The sequence below is a fragment of the Lutjanus erythropterus genome, chromosome 6 (genome assembly GCF_056507025.1).
Source record: "Lutjanus erythropterus isolate fLutEry1 chromosome 6, fLutEry1.hap2, whole genome shotgun sequence".
Taxonomy (NCBI): Eukaryota; Metazoa; Chordata; class Actinopteri; order Lutjaniformes; family Lutjanidae; genus Lutjanus; species Lutjanus erythropterus.
Genome location: NC_139322.1, coordinates 41,026,174 through 41,048,521, shown reverse-complemented (window position 1 = coordinate 41,048,521; position 22,348 = coordinate 41,026,174). Strand labels below are relative to the sequence as shown.

At 38.9% G+C, this 22,348-nt stretch overlaps 1 protein-coding gene across 5 annotated transcripts; it reads left to right on the top strand.

Annotated features, from left to right (window-relative positions):
* The first annotated feature begins 359 nt into the window (after positions 1–359).
* gata5 (GATA binding protein 5) lies at positions 360–13,375 on the top strand. Of its 5 annotated transcripts, none has more exons than XM_084721955.1 (8): positions 360–691; positions 2,099–2,758; positions 5,979–6,148; positions 6,597–6,614; positions 10,357–10,485; positions 10,773–10,857; positions 11,212–11,339; positions 12,576–13,375. In XM_084721955.1, the coding sequence occupies exons 2-8, from the start codon at positions 2,236–2,238 to the stop codon at positions 12,693–12,695; spliced, it is 1,173 nt and encodes a 390-aa protein (XP_084578081.1). In that variant the 5' UTR covers positions 360–691; positions 2,099–2,235; the 3' UTR covers positions 12,696–13,375. The 5 variants fall into 5 exon arrangements, with proteins under 5 accessions (XP_084578081.1, XP_084578083.1, XP_084578079.1 ...); XM_084721957.1 differs by having other exon boundaries at positions 2,094–2,758; positions 11,254–11,339; XM_084721953.1 differs by having other exon boundaries at positions 2,094–2,758.
* The last annotated feature ends 8,973 nt before the right edge of the window (positions 13,376–22,348 follow it).

Genomic DNA, 22,348 nt, shown 5'->3' with positions numbered 1-22,348 from the left:
AAACATGCGCCATAAAAGTTTGTGATTGGTGATCAATCAAGTTAATATGAGACACGGTGATTTCAGCCTAAAGATGAACCACTTTTATGCGTAATTTACGCATAAAACATAAAAAAAATATATATAAAAATGAGCCACCTGACTGAAGCTTGTTGAGGGTTTTTTTCTGGGTTTAAATGTGTCTTAAATTCTTTCTAATGAAACACAGATTTAAACCCAGCAGAAGATGAACACAGGTAGCTGGTACTCTCGCACCCCTCAGCCCTCAGCTTTGGGCCCTCTCCTCCTTCTCTCCGCCACCGAGGGGTCCTCCCTCCCTCCCTCCTCCCCTCTCTCCCCACCTTTAGGCCTACCTCGTATAGCGGCGGACCGCGTCACGTGTTTCTCTCCCGTACAAATCTTCCAGTAGGGGAGCGAGTAGGATCACACCCATATCAGCAATTATCAGCGACACCGACTATCTCCAGATAGACCGGCGCGAGGAGGAACGCTGCGCTCGTCCCGGACCGAAAAAAAACTTTAAATCTCCACAACTTTTACGCATCGAACCGGGAGATATTTGGAGATCCCGCGGTGCTCCGTCCCTCTCTACCCGTGAGGAGCGACAAAGTTTGCCCGCTGCGCTCCTCTGCTGAGGTTTGGACGGCTGGAGGACCGGACTGCTGCTTTATCACCCGAGCGTCCTTATCTGGTGAGATAATAACTGAGAGAGCCCTTGGAAAGAACCAGTGTCGCTCCTATACGCAGCTATCAAGCTTTTATGTGATTTGAGTTACTATTGATAGAAAATATATGCATGCAGATATGGAGCGGACTCGCTATCTGCTGTGTTGTTTGATTTGCTTTCCGTTATGGTTCAGATTGAATGAGGAGCCGCAGGATGTCTGGGGTCGCTGATAATCGCCTCTATCTGCAGGAATAGATAGCAGAGAGCGTTAATGTCGTTTTAATACATCTCATGTCAGTCACAGAGACGCAGGTGAAATCTGACTGAAGGATTGTTGAACTTTTTCTCGGCATTTTTTTCATGCGTGACTGTAAACCAAGATAAGATTAACACTTACTAATTAGGCAGAGTGTAAAATTTACTTTTTTTTCCCCTGCAGGCTAAATGGCGAGTTATGCTGCAGGTGAAAAAATATTTTAATTCTGAATTTGATGAATTGTTTTAAAAGTTTATTCAAAATTCTGACCTTTCCTGTAAATTCTGATATCTTTTCTCAGAATTCTAACTTTAAATTCACAACTCAAATCTTTTTTTTTTCATGTGGCCCTAATCCTCTTCCGTAGCTACTGTCAGTGCCCTGACATTACTCAAACGTTTCCAACACAATAAATCCAGTTCAGTTATATGACATATACGATATATATCAATATTATACTGATATCTTGATATGAGACTGGATATTGGAGCTGCAATGATTAACCCATTGATCAGTTATTTTGATAATTGATTAACCGGTTTGTCTCTTTTGTGAAATTTCTCTGATTTCGGTTTCTCATCTGTGAATATTTCAGTTCTCTCTGACAGTAAACTGATTATCTTTGGGTTGAGGACAAAACAAGTCAACTTGTCATTTTGAGCTTTGAGAAACACTCATTGACATTTCCTGATACTTTAGAGACCAAATAACTATTCGAATAGTGGAGAAAGTGATCAACAGATTAATCGTCAATGAAATTACTTTAAAAATCATGCACTTATCTGAACTTACAGGACTGTTCTAACTGTTCTACTATTTGCCTTTAGTCATTATATCTGAATTGATGGTGATTAATCTCTCTGTTATATTTTGTGAAAGCATCAGTAGGCATCCCTACAATATTGAAGTATTTAGTCAAAAATACTGTGATATTTGTCCATTATTGTTCGTCAGTTTAATCCACAGCATTCGTCAGTTTAAGCACAGATTTTATTGTTTTCACTTTTGAGACTTTGTGGAATGTTGTTTTAAAGAAAATGTGTCAAATATCATATCCTAAAAATATGGGGATATTATTTATAAGCCCAGTTCTATATAAAATTCAGATGCCTTTGAAACTTTGCCCAATTTAAACGATTTATAAAATATCTGTAATTATTTCTTTGACAGGACAGGAGATTTTCATTTAAAGGAGCAGAAATATTCTTCTAGAGAGGGTGGAGGAGTCTTCATCACCTCCACTGCACCGAGACCCTTCTAAGAAGTCTTCCCTACATTTTCCATCCTCCATCAGGACCTAAAAGTTGTCAAAATGTATCAAAGCCTGGCCCTGACCTCCAACCAATCCCCTTACTCGCACGACACCGGGAATTACATCCACCCCTCGGCCAGTTCTCCGGTCTACGTCCCCACCACCAGAGTCCCGGCCATGCTGCCCACGCTGCCCTACCTGCAGACCTGCGACTCGCCCCACCAGTCCCACGGCCTCGGCGGGCACCACGGCTGGCCCCAGACCGGCACGGACGGCTCGTCCTTCGCGCCCAGCAGCCCTCACCCCCCGCACGGCTTCTCCTACTCGCACAGCCCGCCCGTCAGCAGCAACACCGGCCGGGACGCAACCTACCAGAGCCCGCTGGTGCTCGGGAACAGCGCCCGGGCGGATCAGTACGGAGGCGCCGCTCTGGTGCGCTCGGTGGGAGGCTCCTACTCCAGCCCGTACGCCTACATGAGCCCGGAGATGGCGACGTCCTCCTGGACGCCGGGACCGTTCGAGAGCGGAGTGATCAGTCTGCAGGGACGACATGGAGGACTGTCCGGGAGACGGTCCAGTCTGGGTAAGAACAGGCCGCAACTTTTACTTTATAACCATAAAATCTGATTCTACAAGTTATATTTATCATTATAGCAAGGTCAAGACGCTGTTCCCTTACTTTCATTAATCCTTGAAGTAAACCATATATTTTTTTAAGTCATAATTTTAAAAAGAAAGACGTTAGGCCGATGAAAAGGGGAATTCTTTCCTTATTTTCTTTTCTTTCTCTTTTTTGGAGCATTTTTCTGTAACTGAAAATATTATTTTGGTCATTGCCATATAATGCATCACCATCAGCTGGTTTGGTCATTAATATAAATCTGCCCCTAAATCGAATTTTCTTTGATTTGTACTCTCATTTTAACGATTTACAGCGATTTAAGAAGCGCAAAATCACATTTGGACACATCCATGCCCTCACCTGCAGGCCTCTCCCTCCAAATATAATTTCTCAGTCTCAGAATATCAGTAAATATGAATTATTGTTGAAATAAATTTCAAATTTCCAGACATCGTCTGTCTTAAGGTGACCTTGTTTTAGTTATATTGTAACTGGAGGTGATAAAGAGGTCTGTGACAGTTAATGGTTGTCATGTGGTCGGAGTGATTCAATCAGCCTCTTAAACAATCCCACATTATTACATTGAGACAATACACATTCTTGAGAAGAGAGTGGGTCGTTTAAGTGTTAATTTAATCCCCTGCAGCAGTTCAGCGTTTTGATGACAGAGTTGAATACACACACCGACAGAAACACAGTGACCATCAGAGATTTTATCACCTTTGATCAGCGTTTATTTAGGAAGTGATCAGCGCGAGCGTCTGAAGTTAATGACGAGTGTTTTGGTCAGACTCACATCTGATCTGATGCTTCGAGGGTTTAATAAGAGCCGCGTTCAGCTGCTTGTGTTTGATGATTTGGCCTTTAGACAGTTTCGCACCCCTCAAAGTCTTTTAATCAACAAATTAGGACTAGCTAAATGTAATTCTGCCCTTTTATTTCTTGTTTGGAGAAACCTCACGCAAAATGTGTACAGGTCTAACAATGACACGTAACGAGAACATTTTACATGATTAAATTTTGTTTTTATTTGATATGGTATGAAATATCACTTTACTTTTTACATTAATTTGAGCAACATTAGGCTTATTATATGTCTTATTATAGAACAGAATTGTTTGTAGCAGTGATGGAATAAATGCGCAGATCTTTTAAAAGTACTCCAAAAGTCACTCATTTTAAGGGACAGTCCACCTCAAAATCAAAAATTCATATTTTAAGATCTGTGCCTGAACCCAATAGGACTCAACAGGTTTGGCGTATTTCTCACATATTTCATGGACTTTCATGGAATTTTTTTATTGTCCCTGTCACTGCCAACTACTGTTTGAAACATGGATGGAAGCTTGTTAAGAAAAATGGGCTGTAATCAGGTTTGGGCTGGAATACCCGGGTTGGGTTTGGATGGAATTTTGTCAGGTTTGGACCTTTTTGGGCTCAACTTTTCAGGCCTGATTGAAGATCAGATTTCTTTTTATGGGAGTTGCAGAGTTTTGGAGCTATTGACCGTAGAGATGTCTGCCTTCTTTCTTATATAGGAGGTCTAAATATGCTTGTGTTGATCAACAAAAATCCCTTTTCACAAATAATGGCCCAGTTGCTGAGGATAATCCATGGTTAGTTGATGTGAGCAGCTTCACTCAGGGGCTGCTTTGTTTTTAGTCTGCCTTCTCTCCAGTATAATGGAACTAAATGACACAAGTCCTGCAGTGATCAAAACACCCAAAAACAAGGAAAGAAACCATTGTCTTTTTACACAAATCATTGCCACGTGTTTCAAAATAATCTACTGACTTGTTGTGAGGAGTTTCATGTAGGAATTACCTTCTTTCTGTAGCAGAATCTTCCAGAACTACTTTCTTTCAAAAAGAAAGACTACATTCTATCAAACACAAAGAAAGTAGTTCTTACATGAAACTGCTCACAACAAAGTATGTGATCAAGATAATCCACAGATCTTGTTGTGAGCAGTATAATGCAGGAACTACATTCTTTCTATTAGAATGAAAGTAGTTCTGGTAGATTCTACTGCAGAAAGAATTATTCCCTACATGAAACTGCTCACAACAAGGTCTGTGGATTATTTTGAGTGACCAGGTCATGATTTCTTGAAAGAGACGCTGTTCTTGAGTTATTCAAATGTTTTTGTTGTTGTTACTGATTGTTTGTTTTTTGATGCGTTGAGCAACACAGGACTAGTGTCATGTAGTTCCATTATATTGGAGAAAAGGTTTAAATCTCTACATCTGATATATCTCCAAAACTCTACAACTCACACCAAAACAGTATCAATTGATAAATAGCACTACAGGCCAGAAGACAAATATGTGAAATGCTCCTTTAAACGCAATCTTCATTGCTTTTTGAAGTTTTGCGCAGTTTTTTCGTTCCGGTTATCCAAACCCAGTAGCTGAGCATTTGTACTGTGATTTTTCTTCTTCTGGTATAATCAAAACCACAATCACAAGTTCAAAGGAGACAGTCCAGCTTGAGGACAGCTCTGTCCTGACCGGCGGGGTCCTTCCCCAGGTCCTCCTCAGGTCTAAATTGAGGGATTAGGAATTCGGGCAGTTAATGCCAGGAGTCCGTCGTGTGTCAGAGCCGTGATGGATGGAGGAGGGTGGGGACGGGGGACCCCTGGATCCTCCGGGCTGATAACACAGCGCCCTGCCCCACCTCAAACAGAATCCTCCATCACTCTGTCTGCCCGCTGATCCATCCAGGAGGGTTTGATCTCTCTGCGTCACAGGGACGGAGGGGGTTCAAATTCCTCCTGCGGCTATTCATCACGCACTGGCCCGTAACCAGAACCCCCATCACATCCCATCGTCTCCATCCACGCCCCCGGATCTCTCAGAGTTCAGAAGAGAATCATGTAAACAGGAATTCTGTTTATTCCTGATTATGATTTTACGTCCAACTGTGTTTGATCAAGTCTGGAGCAGACTTTTAGACATATTACAAATATCCGGACATCAATAAAAGGTTGATAATTAACAGATTCTCTCACAGAATAGAATAGAATCGAATTTTGGAAGCTGAGTAATAAATAAATGAATTATAAATGATAAATAAGTGACTTGTAGACTTGTGGCGCATCCCGCTGGTGGTGATGTGGTAATTAAATGTCATCTCTACAGCCCTGACTCAGTCTAATAATCATCTTCTCTCCGGTCTTCAGACCTGATGGACGACATGTCCACTGAGGGACGGGAGTGCGTCAACTGCGGCTCCGTGTCCACGCCGCTGTGGCGCAGGGACGGTACCGGACACTACCTGTGCAACGCGTGCGGCCTCTACCACAAGATGAACGGCATCAACAGACCGCTCATCAAACCACAGAAACGACTGGTAAAGACACACACACACACACACACACACACACACACACACACACACACACACCATTATTAACTATGGAGAAACACACAACTCATTGCTGGATGTTGACCGTTGTGTCATTTTAATGATCGACATGGAGGCAAATAAGATGCTGTTTACTCATGTACAATTAGCACATTATTTACATTTTGTGATATAAATTTCTATCCAGATCTGTCAGCTACAGTTACAGGCTACTTTGCAAATAATGATTTTACCTGAAAACATCTGATCAGTTAATAAAACAAAGCATATTCATTTGACAGACTGCAGTGTCAAGTGTTCAGGTCACGTGACTTCATTCAAAATAAGCTCATAATTTGTTCAAAATTATTATTGTGATTTACGTGTTGTTATTGTTTCATGTTTCATTTATTTCGGAGGGTTTTTGTTTCAGAAACTTTTTTTTTTTTTTCAGGATGTTCCCGTTGAAAAAGTAAGAATTACATTTCAACCATTTTTTTCCACATTTTTAAAATGCAAAACATAAAAGAAAGTAGATAATTAATTGTTTATAAAAATGAGTTAAAAGTTGGCTTATGAACTAAAAAAATGGACAATGTTAAATTTATACCCTAAATGGTCGAGAGAGAGTGTAAACTGGAAATTAAAGGTCACATTTCTGAAAAAAAACATGATAATTTGTTATTTTAGTGTAGATACACTAGAAAATAGTATCTAATTCATTTTACAAAATATTTATATGTACTTACCCGTTTAAGGGCCTTAAAATGCTGAATGCATAATTCAGTATACAACACTAAAAGAGCTGTTCTATTTAAAGGATACTTCTGGTTCCTTAAGTACATTTTATTCATAACACTTCTGTTCTTTTACTCAAGTTACATTTTAAATGCAGGACTTTTATTTACTGGTCTAATTAAAACAATTAATATTATATAAAACAATAAAACAATATATATATATATATATATATACACATTAATATAGAATTAAGAAAAGTGAAGGACATATAATCTGAGTTTATGGAGAGGTGAATTACAAATTAAGAGATTATATAAAATGACAAAAAACATTTGCAGACCAGAAGTTCAAACCCAGAGATAATCTGATCACAGTAATATGAAACAGAGACGAGCTGGATTTATGAGTCTGTTTGATATTTTGCTTGATAAATTCAACAATTGATTGATTATCCAAATATGTATTTTTCTGTGCAGACATTTTGATTTATCACAGGAGTAATGACACAAGTGTCACTAATAACAGTAACAATGTCTGATTCAGGCGTCTCTGAGACAGCGAGCGACTGAAGCAGCTAAATGGAATTCAGCCATCATTAATCTCCTGTGCTGCTCCCACTGTGGCATGTCAAATTTCCTCATGTGAACAAGGCCTTTAACTATCAATTAATTTTCCATCAATCAACTAATCAATGAATCGTCTCCTTCATAAATTGAACTACCCAACAGCATTACAATGCTGCTCACACAGTAATGCATCCTAAATGATAATCTTATGATACATGTTATAATGTAACACTCTGAAGCCAATGATAATTTGCATAAAGAATGTTATAAAATATTGACTTTTATTGTTTAAGCACATTTAATCAGGATACTTCTTGCTTTTATTTTGGTCAAACTCTGAATGCAGGACATTTTATTGAAATGCAGTGTGTTTACATCGTGGTATATTTGAACTAAAGATGCACCATGATAGATTTTTGCTGATATCAAATATACTGATATTTTCCAGCTCATGTTGCCTTTTTTTCACTTAATTGCAGAGAACACTGTGTCTCTCTAATAGTGGAATTAAATGATTATTCTTCCTTATCGTGATGCCCCACTGGCAAATTCAAACTTAAATACAATGCTTTTCAAAATGTATCCATACTTTCACCTGGTAAAATAAGAAAACTACAGCTGACTTTTTTTTTGTCGTTCTTCATAATTTCTTAATAATGATCAGAATGCTGGCTCTTAATTTAATTTGTAGAGTTGAAGGAATGTGATTTTGCTCCTCCTTGCATGGCCGCTGTTGAGCAATTATTGCAAAATAACAACTTTGCCGTCCGCTTCAGACACTTCAAAAAACTTCTACAACACAGATATACTTGTGTTGCGTGTAAATAATTATTGACCTGTCATATTAGCCGAAATGTTCAGCTCATAATAAAATGCAATGCACCACAAGTATGTCAAACAGCAAACAAACAAAAATGCAAAATCCCCATCATGCATTGTTGTATAGATGTAATAAACCACAGAGGTCCCAGCAGGTATTTGTGGTGATTCAGAGAATGGAGCAGGCTGTGTGTTGGAGCGGTGAGGCTGGGTGTCAAGGCTCCCCGGCTGTGTATTTCCCAGGAACTTGGCTCTCCAAGAGCAGCTGTGGCTGTGAGTTGCCCAACAATCTGCTTCCACGGCTGGGCTGTCCTCTCAGTTTTTATTTGTCCTGCAGCGACCTTGCCCTTGGACGAGCCGTTTTTAGACAAGGCTCTGCAGAGCAACGTGACGCTCTGCTGGTGTGTGATGATTCGGCTCCAGCAAGCTGAAAATTACATCATGCTGTGAAAAAGAAACAATTATTTATTAAAGACTGTGCAACTAATGAGTTGTTAGAAATGTTGCGTGAGTATGTGGAGAGAGAATTTATCATTGTTGTGCCAAGCCACATGCTGACATCCTGCAATTCATTCTAAAAGTTAAGGAAACAGTTCAATTTAAGTTTCTCAAACTATAGCTCAAGGCAAGTCCTTGTTTTGCAGGTCACAGGTAAGTCTCAAGTCTTCCCAACCAAGTCCCAAGTTACTACAACCAGAATTCTGTAACTAGTAGAATGGCCATGGCAATCACTCTGATACCAGGCTGTACTAAATGTCATTTTTCTCACATTTACAGGTCTGTCGTCATATTTTATGAAATCATCACCCTTGTTTTTTAAACTTCCTCAAACAAATCCACAGTTTGAATAATTCATTGCTGTCAGGAGGTCACAGTTAGCCTACAAAATAGAATCTTTTTTTCTAAGCGGAATGTTGTGTTACATAAAAAAAAGTGTTGTAAAATTTGGTAATGATCACATTTATCTTTTTTTTCTCAATAATTTTGGACTTTTGGACTTTACAATAGGGCCAGGCAATATATCAATATTATATCATATTGTGATATGAGATTAGATACTGTGATAGATTTTGGATATCATTATATCATGATACAACACAAGTTTTCTGAACTTACCAGACTGTTTTAGCTGTTCTATTATTTGATTTTACACACTTATTCATTCTATCCACATCACTGATGATTTTTTAACAAAAAATCTCCCTACAAATATCCCTACATTATTGCCGCAATATTGACATATCTGATCAAAAATATTGTGATGTGTCAAGATATAAACCTGCTCCTCCATCAGACTCAGCATCATCTCGGCTCTGGAGCGTCTGTGGTACTCGTTCTCCTTCTGGCTGAAGTGTTATCTTTGACATCTTTTCTCCTTGGTTTTAGCTCAAAGAAAAAGTTTTAGAAAAGGTTTTAACTCTGCAAGAGTGGGGGCAGTGACACAGTTGCTCCCATTCAAGTATAGAAGTATATATAAACATATGGAAATCATAAGTCACACTGTAAAAATCAAAAAGTTGGGAAAAGTCAGCAGATTTTGGGGTTCTGAGCCCAACTCAAATTTTTAAGTTTTGAAAAGTTTTACCGACTACCAATCTTTTGTTGAGATAATTTACTTTTCTTCTTTAGACAAACTTAAATCTTTGAATTTTAGAAACTCAAAATATTGTATTTTAAAAAATATATATTGAGTAAATTCATTGAAGTGAAAGTAAATGTTATTTTTTTAATATTTTCAACTAAAACTATTACATTTTTCAGGCACCAAAAAAAAAAAAAAGACAAATCAGGTTCACATCTCACTGTGACCAATTTTTTGTTTTATTTTTAGTTTCTAAAACTCAAGGAAAGATTCAAGTTTATCTAAAGAAGTTGCATTGAAACTATTTTATTTACAGTGCAGTTGGTTCAGGAAACAAACTGCTTCATGGCACACTTTTTAAATAAAATGCTTTTGAATCTAAAGTCATCAAATTTGTGAACCCATAACTCTGGTTCCAGGTTGCAAAGATGTGTTCTCAGTTCAGCCAACAGAAGTCTCACTTTTTTCATTCAAATGTGTTTTTTTTTTCTCCTCTGCCCCTGCAGCAGACTACGTCTCGCCGGGCTGGCCTCTGCTGCACTAACTGCCACACCAGCACCACCACACTGTGGAGACGCAACGCTGAAGGAGAGCCCGTGTGTAACGCCTGTGGCCTCTACATGAAGCTGCACGGGGTAGGTCACACCACAGGGTCTGCTTCATTTAAACCTGGGCTGTAATGTCTCCTCTTCACGCTCAGTTTCTCTCCACCTGCGTGTGAAACAGCTCCTCCAGCAAACTTCTGCTCCAGCAGGGAGCAGCTCATTATTTGCACAGTGTAAAACCTCTCCAAGGGCATTGTGGTCATTGTTATCAGAGCGGCGGCGTGGGAGGGGAGCCTGTGCGGGTTGTCATGACACTGTGGCCTCTGGTGTATCTGGGAGGTACGCTCAGCTAATGTGTGTTGCTCTACTCGCTGCAGGTGCCCAGACCTCTGGCCATGAAGAAAGAGAGTATTCAGACCAGGAAACGCAAACCCAAGATGCCCAAGAATAAAACATCCACAGGTTGGTAAAACAGAGATGGATCACTGAATCAGTGTCCTCTGATTGTTTAACTTAGATTTATTACAAATCTCGTGACCTGTTAGGATAAAATACTTCACCAATTCTTGAGAGTTTGAACTTTCAAAATATATTTTCCAGCATAATTGAAGAGTTAAAATTAAAACCCCCATCAGATACAGTTTTTTTTCCCAGTTCTCAAGAATAAGGAGTATAAATGTAATATTTTCAAAGAAATTATCAGGGATAAATGAGCTCATAAATCAGAATAAGCACAAATCAGTCTGACAAAGGGTCTCAGTATGTGATCACACAAGCAATTTAAGAACTAATTTGATCCTCATTTTGATTCTTCAGGATCAACCACCTCTGACACCAGCTCCCCAACCTCCCTGTCAGTTTCAGAACACGCCTCCACCATTAAGAGTGAGCCCAACATGGCTCCGTCACCCTACGCCGGACAGACCGTCACGTCTGCCAGTCAGGTAAACCTCCTGTCTCTCTAGTATGAAGTTAAGTGGGAAACAAGCATTTCATGGTCTTATATTCTTGGTATATGTCTTTGAATAGCTGGTGATTTAAATGGGAACTACAGGGATTTAGGGATTACAGGGACTTTTACAGTTTGTAAGTGTTTGCACGTGCAGTTTGGCAACGGAAGTACAGCGGACCACAACGGCTTGTCAGTGGGTGCTGCAAACACGAGCAGTGTTGATCACGTCCTTAGTCCAGTCAACAAGTATAATAGCTTGCAGCCATAGATGCTGATGATTGTTCTGAAATGGTTTCGATCATTTGATCATCATGTCAGAATTCTGTACATTTTAAGTCAATCAATGGAATATTGATTTTTATGAATCATATACATAATAGTCAGTGATTTTTGGTGATTTTGGTGCTGGTTGTTTAATTCAACATTTGTAGCTTGACAGTTCATCAGGATGACTCGGAAAAACCGCCAAAATGTGCACCCAACTTTTCAATGATATCAGCTGTAAAAAGGTCTATTGCATGTCCATAAAGTGTCTTTCTAAAATCTGTCTTGCACGAGGCACGCCAGAAACTGGCATGGCCAAATTCATGTAGATTTCTTGGCAAAACATTTGGCTCTAGAAGCTGAGGGATAGTCAGTGAACTACTGTAGTCAACAGATTTCTGTGTATGAATACAGTATCTGTAGGAAAGAGACACGACTTTGATATCAGAAGAGTTCTGGTTTTAGTTTGTGGTACAGGTTGCACTGACCAGTCGAGTCAGTGTTTGCACCCTTTGAGGTAGCTGTAGTTGGTCAGTATGGAGAGTCGAAACCAGAGTCATAGATTGAATTATTAATGTGAAAATCATCAGCTATTGCTTTGTTTCTACAGATCAGAGGAAATATATATCTGAAAATATGAGCACACATGTCATTTTATGTGAAATGGATCATTTTATTATGATATCACTGCGATTGCAATGCTACTTTCCGATAGTGTTTTTAAAGGAATTCCTGATGTGTGTTAGCACTGAGCTAACAGACTAAGCAGAGTTTCATGTAGGAGCTATTTTGTTTCTGCAGTAGCATCTACTTTCTTTTCTACGTCAAAGAAAGTGGTTTAGTCCCATTATATTTGTAGGCAGACACCTCAACAGCTGATATCTCCAAAAGTAACATTTTCTGAACATGTTGTCAATGATCCTGTGCTTGAAATGACATTGAGATGTCTATCTCCTCCCTGCAGACGGCTTCTCAATTAGACAGCATAGCATCGGGACACGTGGACATTAAATATGAGGATTATCCCTTTACCCCAACCTCCCTGGCGTCACAGAACTCCTGGTGTGCTCTGTCTCAAGCGTGAGCAGCCTCGACCAGCAGGACTGACACACACACACACCTCACTGTGGCTTCATCATGAAGGCCATCACCATCACCATCCTGCAACTCTTCCTCACGACTCTGCAGCTGTGGAGAAACAGTGTTGCGTGAACATTAAACCGGGGCTTATGAAGGATCTGATGGCTACATTTGTTCAGGCTCTCTTGACCTGAGGACACATGATCCACCTGCTGTATTATACACTGTAACACACAGCTCACCTGGACCATACTTCAGCTCAACAAGGACACAGGGTACCCACACTACAGTTTTACAAAGGGATCCCCGGCAAGCTGACTTTACAGGTCAGCCAGAGCAAAGAACTCAGTTGAACCAGGATGAAACCCTGAGCTCTCCTGAACTCACATCCAACAAGCCGCAAGCTCTCAGTGGGACAACAAGAACTACCTAATGGACATCTCTATTTTTGGAGAAACACTACACTAAATACACCAATGCAAAGACAATGAAATTGAATGTAAAAAGACATGGATATATTAATCCCTTTTTATAGCTGATACCCGATTTAAGTTTTTGTTGCTGTCACTGGTGTTTGTTGCTTTCTGTGGATCACAATGAAAACAGTTTCCACATATTATTGTCATCTCAGAAAGAAAAGTGGAATGGACAGAAAATAAAATCTGACTAGGTTTCTTTGCAAAACATTTGGCTGTACAAGCTTTGAGACTACTAGTCACCATTAGGGATAGTCAGTGAACTGCTGGAGCGCTAACCTCTATCACCAGAGTTCTGCATATGAAGGCAGAATCTGTGGGCAAGGGACAAGATTTTGGTATCCGAAGCTTTCTGGTTTCAGTTTGTAGTCCAAGTGGTATTACTCGTGTTTGAACTGGCAGGCAGAGCAAAGAACAGTTGAACCAGGACAAAACACCGACCCTGGACATTCCTGCACTCACATCCAATAAGCCACAAGCTCTCAGTGGGACAACAAGAACTACCTACAAGAAATCTCTATTTTTGGAGAAATATTACACTAAATACACCAATGCAAAGACAATCAAGTGGAATGCAAAAAGACACAGATATATAAATGCCTTTTTATATTGACTATATTGACTGACTGAAGTTTTTGTTGTTGTCACTGGTCTTTGTCCAGATCACACTAACTGCTTTCTGTGGCGTTTTCTAGGACACAGTGACAACAGTTTTAACGTATTACTGTCATCTCAGACAGAAAAGCGTAATGGACAGAAAATAAAATCTGTCTTGCACAAGGCAATCACAGCAGAAAGTGGCTCAACCAAATTCATCTATGTGTCTTGCCAAAACATTTGGACGTAGAAGCTTAGTGACTACTAGTCGCTATTACAGACTGTACTGTAGCTGGGGAGCTAATATGTGCAGAATATGTTGTGTTTGGTATTGGAAGCCTTCTGGTTTCAGTTTGTAGTCCAAGTGGTATTAACCAATCATGTCTGAGCTGGCTTTGGTCACCCAGAGCAAAGAACAGTTGAACCAGGAGGAAACACCGACCCTGGACTCTCCTGAACTCACAAGCTACAATCTCAGTGGGACAACAAGAACTACCTAAAGTAAATCTCTATTTTTGGAGAAACACTACACAAAAATACACCAATGCAAAGAAAATCAAGTGGAATGTAAAAAGACATAGTAATACTTTTTTTCATAGCTGATTTAAGTTTCATTAAGTTTTTGTTGCTGTCACTGGTGTTTGTCCAGATCACCCTCACTGCTTTCTGCTTTCAGTGACAACATCATCACGTATTATTGTCATCTCAGAAAGAAAAGCAGAATGGACAGAAAATACCTTTTTTATGGCTGTTGAACATGTCTCATTACCAGTGCGTAGATGATTAACTTTTATAGGCACATTATTTATGTTGAGATAAGGACAGTTAAAAGTCATGGTGGACACTAAAACCAGTCAGTTACAGCCCACTACTCGCTGTGGTTGAATGGTGTGTTGTATGGCCTCTAAACTACGCCACTTAGACTGATTAAGTGATTTGTTTTTACAGGATACAACAGGTATATACTGCATCTTATATGATTCATATGAAAATCAGGACCGGCCCTTTTTTTGACATCATGACTACATATCAGAAGTTTATCATTTTAACATTTGACATGAATGAAAGTGCAATGACTCAATTTTTCATTTCAAAAATTGAAGACAAAACGAAAAGAGTGTGAAATTATTCTTAACATAATAATCTAAATTTATTTTTGTCTGTATTTTGTCAGTATGTAAGGGAATTCTGTTGTTATAATGTTCTAAATGTTTCTTCTCTTTTGTCTGTGCTCTTTGGAATCTGTTGAGGTTAATAAACTGATTCGTGTTATTAATTTGACTTGTTTGTTTGGTCTTCGAGTGACTCTCACACATTTAGTATATCTGAGAAGATGATTCAGAGACAGATTTTCATATCATGTCAGTGGTTCTCGAGCTTGCGTACCCCAGAAATCCAGTCGGGTTTCTGCTACCTCTTGGTATGGCTGTAACTTTTCAACCACTCATCTGTTACCTTTAGCTAACTATTTCAACTCTTTACGTTACCTTTAGTTTATCATTTCAACACTTTAGCCATTATTGTTTTAGTTTTATCCATTATTTGTAGCCAACTATTTAAACTGTTAAATTTTCTTTAGCTTTTTATTTCAACTGTTTATCCATTTAATTTTATCCAATACCTTTAGTTTTGTATTTCAACTCAGTATAGATTACTTTTAGCTATTTAAATACTTTTAGATTTATATTTCAACTCTTTATCTGTTACCTATTTTAGCTCTTTATCCATCACTTTAACTAACAATTTCAACTTTGTCTATTACGTTTAGCTTTCTCTTTCAACTTTTAGTCCATTATTTTTGCCCAATAATTTCAAGTCTTTATCCATTTTCTTTAATTTTCTATTTCAGCTCTTTAAGTGTTACTTTTACCTTACTATTTGGCTTTTCATCCATTACCTTTAGCTTTTTAACTCTTCCTTACTGTTAGTGAACTACTCTTTACCCATTACTTAGCAAAACATTAAAGTATTCATCTGTATATCCATCCTGTCCTTAGCTAACTGTTTCAACTGTTAGCCCAGTATTTTTAGCTAACTATTTCAACTATATTACGTTATTTTTGCGATTTCAATCAGTCATCCATTAGCTCTCTATTTCAACCATTTATCTATTACTTTTAGATAACTACACCTTTCCCACTAGCCTGCTAACTGATTTTCACACACTCTCCATTGTAATACATAGCAATTTTGTTGAGTTAGCTGAGCTTTTCATAGAGCCAACCTGCTGAAGTCATAAATAACAGAACAAAAGGTGCTGAAATTAAATCATTAGGTAATTTTTACATATTACACATCCTGTGCTCTAGCTGGTGGCCATATCATCTAACATCACCTTTATATTTAATGATTTCTGATTCATCCTTGCACTGGATTGTCTGTTGGGGCTTCTCTGAAAAGATGTTTGTGCATTTCCATGTATATTCCGGAGAGATATATTTGCTCACGCTGATTTAAGCTCCAGTGCACAAAGTCATATCTGTGTGTGAATTCATATGTGTGTGTGTGTGTGTGTGTGTGTGTGTGGTGCGTGCGCGTGTGTGTGTGTGTGTGTGTACAAGAAAGGTGTGTTCTCTTGCCGGTTGCTTAAGCTGACAGTGTCGACCAAAGGTTGTGTTCCAACTCTGCTTTATGGCGACCAGGTCTGAGTTGGCCACACTGTCGAGGAAAATACAGGCTTGTCAGCAACAAGACTCCTGCTTTACTGCCGCCGTGGCGACATCCAGGCACCGGTGCACCAACAACACTGCCCTGCTTTATGACTGTTGGCCAAGATGTTGCTGTCTTATCTGTTGCTGGGAGAGGCCTGCTGCAGTGCGATGTGAAGATGCAGACACATGAATTTCTAGTCTGGCAGGGAGAAGAGTAAAGTGGGTGCTTGAAATGAGCAGCAGGAGGATGAGATGATAAAAACAAATGGCATTTTTTCATGAGACCCTTAAATGCCCTCGTCTTTCCCACTCCTCTTCCACTTCACTTTCATAAGTAATAGTGATACATTAATACAAGTCTTTATTTATGAGTCAACAAATACAACTTCTCCTATGAAGCAGCTGATAACGGTGAAAGGCAGCTGTAAACATTAATGATATCAAAAATGAAGAAATCCTTACATAAAATGTAACTATACTGGGTTTATCTCTTTATGAATGTGTTTAAAACTCTTTGAGACATGTTGAGCTTCAAGTTTAATTCTGGACCTCAGAAACAAAGTCAGTCTTGCTTACTACCAGATTTCTAATGGGGCTGTTAGCTGCATCTCATGGATTTCATCAACAGATGATGTTTGCTCATGTGTCACAAAAAGTACTTCATTAATACTTTATAATAGATAAATGCAGGTATGCTTCAAACTATGACGCTCTCTGTACCCCTCTAGCATCATTTAAGGAGGCGCCCCTCTGGTGTTATATTTTACTGTGCCATTGAGGTCAGGTGATGTAGTATAAAGAGCAAGTCCATGTATGGAGGAGATGGGGTGGATGGATGGGTCAAAGAAGCACAGGACGTCACCCAGGAGGCTGGGTTTCATGTCTCATATGAAATCAAGAAACTTTATCTAAGTTACATGAAGGTCAGAGTACTTGATGGCCAACACAAAATGAACATGACACGTTTCCTGTTCTTTGTTTCGATGTTAATAAATTTTTATCATTCATGTTTTATTTTTTTGCTATTTTTTGTTTGTTTGTTTCCCCAGTACTAAATGGTAATCCGTAAACAGCTGGATTCCCTTGGTTTTCTCATTTTAAAAACTAGGTCTGTTGGCTGCCAAGTACATTTACCCATAACTGTAATCATACTTAAGTAATCTCCATTACAGTAAATTACTTTATGTTATCTATGTAATTTGCATACATTACTTACATGAACTTACCCAAGTAACAAACTTATCTGAACTTATGAAACCATCATCTTTTCCTAAACCTACCAAAATATTTTTTGTGCCTTTATTTTGAAGGACTCCCCAGACGTTACATATTTATTATTGCTAACATGACCTGCAGGGGTACCTACAGCACCATCATCCACAGTGTAAGACCACTGACCAAGCTGTTGTGTTTGACAGGTTTTGAGTGTGTATGTGTTCTATTATTTAACTATGTTATGATATTTTAAAAGACCAAAGTCTTGGTTATTAAACCTCGTTAAGATCTTACAGAGTAGACAAAATTTTTATCTTCATGTCACAGCATAGTCATAGTGAGCAGCCATTTCATTTGTTAAAGTGTCTCAGAGTTCTCTTAATGTTAATCAAACATTAAACACTACAGACTTGACATGTTATGGTTGAGACACATCTGATAGAAATATTACTGACTGAATTTGTGTAAAAAATAGAAAATCTACCAGTGTTTGAGCAGTATTTATGCTTTTTTAAACCAGGGAGTGAGATAGGGGTCTTTAAGGTATAGCTATTTTTTTTTTTTTTTTTCATTTTTTATATGTAAGTGCTTAATATTTACTTTTTGGTCAGACATAATTTGTCCCTGTTTGTCAAGATTGGGTGTATTACATTGTTCATTAATTATGTCTTTCTTCATAAGACGAGCTATAGTTATTGATGAATGTTTCAAAATGTCCTTATCATCTTATAACTACAGTATAGTGTGTTATAAACAACTTAATGTTCATACACTGCTCATAGAAGCTAAATATGGGCTTAAACTTATTATCAGACTCCACATCCCCACTTTGTGGTCCAGTCTTTTTGTTATAAGTATGAAGTCTTTGTCTGAGCCCAGGCTGGTCACATCATCAGGGTCATGTTCTCAGGCTTGACAAAGCTTGTCCACATGATAAAAAGACAAAAACCTTTTTTAACCAGACTACAGTATTAATGGAATCAAGACTCTCAACAATTGTAACCTCAAAGTCAATACTTGCACCCCCAACCAGTTCACCACCACTAAACAAACACACACACACACAGAGAACTATCAGGTCTATTCCAGCTCTGTTCTGAGGGCTCAGTGCTAAAGAGACAGCTCCTCCACTCACAAACAACTTTTACGGCTGCATTTACACTCAATAGTTTGTGAATTGAGTGGCTTCATTACAGTCGCGTGACAGTAAAACCTCAGCAGTGTGACGGTGGTTGAGGGGTGGGTGGGTGTGTTATCTCAACATCAACCTGACCCTGCTGTGGCTCTGTTTGTTTCTTTTACAAGAAGTATTATGAATATAACTCATAAGATGACCTCCTGCTAAAACTGTTTTCAAACCCCAGAGGACTAAACAGAAATGTTTACACAAATTGGGTAACTTGGTAACTTATGCAACTCAAAATCATGTGATTGGTGTAATTATGACAGATAGTTGTACAACTGATCTGGACAACTAATCTCATGTTAGGAAACACAACAACCAGTTTTAGAGTGTACTAAACCACACTGCCTACTACAAAAATCAAGTGAAAAACAGTGGAATCAGCCACAACATACAAATACCTTGGAATTGAAATTGACTATAACTTTTATAACTTTACCTACCTACTACCACGTCAAAAATCAGCAAATTAGAGAGAATACAGAGAATGTACGTTTTAGGCTAGAATCATTTTAATGTAAACTGTCAGGTCTTCAAATGTTTCAGTTTTATAGTGTGTCATTTCATCTGTGTCCTGAGTGACGTGCACAAAAAGGACCAAACCAGGCTGCAACAACAAATCAGGACAATTTTGTAGGAACTACTGTATTTCTAGTAGATTCTAAAGTAGATTTTACTGCAGAAAGAAAGTTGTTCCTAGATTAAACTGCTCGCAACAAGGTGTGTGGATTGTCTTGAGTAACTAGGTCATGACTTTTGGAAAGAGACACTAGTTTTGATTTTTTCAAATGTATGTTTGTGGTCCTTTGAGCACCGTGAGCTGAGTACAATTTAGTACCATTATACTGGAAAGAAGGCAGACATCTCTACAGCTGATATCTCCAAAACTGTGCAACTCACACCAAAACTATCTAAATGGACAAATAGTACTACAGGCTGTTTTGTTTTGAAGTCATGTGATGCATGCCATCATCATGATGTTACATGTGATTAACGCTGTCAAACAATTTGATTAGGTTTGGGCACCAATACTACTAGGTTAAGTTTAGGAAAATATAATGGATTGGTTTAGTTTAATTTAGTTTAATTTAGGTTTGGTTGCATTGTGTTGTAATGCGTTGCAAAGCTAGCTGTGTTAGATTAGGTAAAATTAGGTTAGGTTAATTTAGGTTAGGGTAGAGTAAGCTAAGTTAGGTAACGTTGCATTTCATTAGGTTAGGTCAGGTAACATTACATTACATTTTGTTGCGTTAGGATAAATTAGGTCATGTTGCATTGTATTGTATTAGGTTAGATTGGGTTAGGTTAGGTTAAGTTAGGTTAGGTTGCATTAGACTAGATTAGGTCATGTTATGTTGTCTTGCATTACGTTACGTTACGTTACGTTACGTTACGTTACGTTACGTTGTTACGTTACGTTGTTACATTACATTACGTTACGTTAGGCTCGTTCAGGCTTGCTTCTTTAAAAAGTGAAATGTCTGCCACTCTCTCTCCACTCCACTAATGTCTGTACCAAAATGTACCTAAATACTTGAAGAGAAGAAACATAAAGTAAACAGTATGCAGCCATGCAGTCACACCCTGTCTCTCTGTAGTTTAGCTTCCCTGCCCACCTTTGCCTTGCCTGGTATACACACAAGTAATTTACTATTGTTAGGTTAAGTAGGCTAATACATTCATTTCAACTGACAGTCAGGGCTGATAAAGAAACCTTGGATTTGATTTAGACCTGAAAGCATCAAGGCTGGGGTCAGACCGGTGTCAAGGGTATGATGACTGCTGCTCTGTAACAATTTCTGACTTTGGTTTGTCGGAGCCCCCCTTACCCTGACCCACCCGTCCTGACAGAGAGAGAGAGCTTTCTCTTTCACTATGTGTATGTAAGTGTGTGATTTTGTAAAACAGAGAGAGAGAGATCCAGCTCTTAAGGGCCCTACATTTCCCCTTCCTTTATGTTCTCCGCAGCATTCTGTCTTCCTGCACAGCTCTGCGACAGCTAAATGTGTGTGCAGTGTGTGTGTGTGTGTGTGTGCAGTGTTACAGCTCAATTCCTGGACAGACGTGGGGGAAAGGGCCACAGTCCAGCAATAATATGAGCGACCGATAGTGAGAAATTGCTTTTTTCTTCTTTGTCTACAGCTGCAGACAGTCTTTCCCAGAGCTCTGCTCCATTCAATTACTGCCTCCGACCAAACAGGATATTCTCTTCTGTATACCGCGGTCCTTGTAGGTTTACTGCCTTTTGTGTGTGTGTGTGTGACTGAGAGTGAGTGTGTGGGATGTCGGAGAGCAGCACACAACATTTATTCAGCTAATTTTCAGCCTTTAAATCAAAACTTCCGCCAGCTGTCTGCTCAGTGATTCGCCCTGAGGACCTATTCTTCACTCTGTGTGACAAGAACAAAACTCTGTGTGTGTGTGTGTGTGTGTGTGTGTGTGTGTGTGTGTGTGTGTGTGTGTGTGTGTGTGTGTTGCACTTACTGTTTGAGTATTTTTTCTTTGACAAAGTCTGACATGGTAATCCAGTAGTAGAGTTAGAGGATACTGAATAAGTTACATTATATATAAATTGAATAGATTTTGAAAACATGTTGTTGCTAAGTAACACAAAGTCAACACACGTATATGTATGTAAATACATACACACGGTCGCAGTACCTATCCAGAGCATTATGTAAGACATTGAGGCATTATGTGGTTCTCTATGACCGGTCCATGACCTGGTCCCCATCAGCGTGATGTGGGCCACTGGTGACAAAGATGTTATCTGACAAGAACCGTTCATCAACCAGTTTGACCAGTCATCCATTCACTGCTCCTACCCCTGCAATCACCAACTCCACCACCACCACCCACACAGTGCCAGGTTAACTTTACCCAGTGTTGGTGTTATCTTTCAACCCAGTATCACAGCAGTTTGTAAATTAGTAAAGAAATGTTGTCCATATATTTGTGTACATGGGCACAAATTGACCCATTATTTATTTAAGACCGAGTGAAACTTTCAAAGTAATAGGGATGAACAAAGTATAATCTGTGAGGAATTCTGCATAGAAAGGAGGTGGGGTGGATGGATATTTTGAAAGTGTAAGCAGATGCTGTATATTTATTACTGCTACAGCCAATGTGAATGTTAAGTAAAGTTTTATGTCATAAATGACTATTTAGACAGTATTGGAGTGGTTTGGGGGTTTATTGATGATGGTGAATCCATTGTGGATCAGTATTCAAAATGAATTTGGAAGTAGCCATATTCCAGCTCCCAGTGGCATGATTCTGATGAAGTTCCAGTCAGGCTACTGAGATGACTAACTTGACTGCAGTCACTATTTCACAAACTGCAGTGATACTGTGTTGTATTTGAATGTTACTGTTAGGTTTCTGGATCAAGACATCGCTTCTGTCGGGTGGTTTTAACCCAGTGGCCATTTTTTTTGTCATATTCATATATCATATCATATTTTGTTTATAACTTTATCACCAGTTTTTTGACACCTTATCCATAATTTAGTTGAAGTCCTTGTTCAGTCCA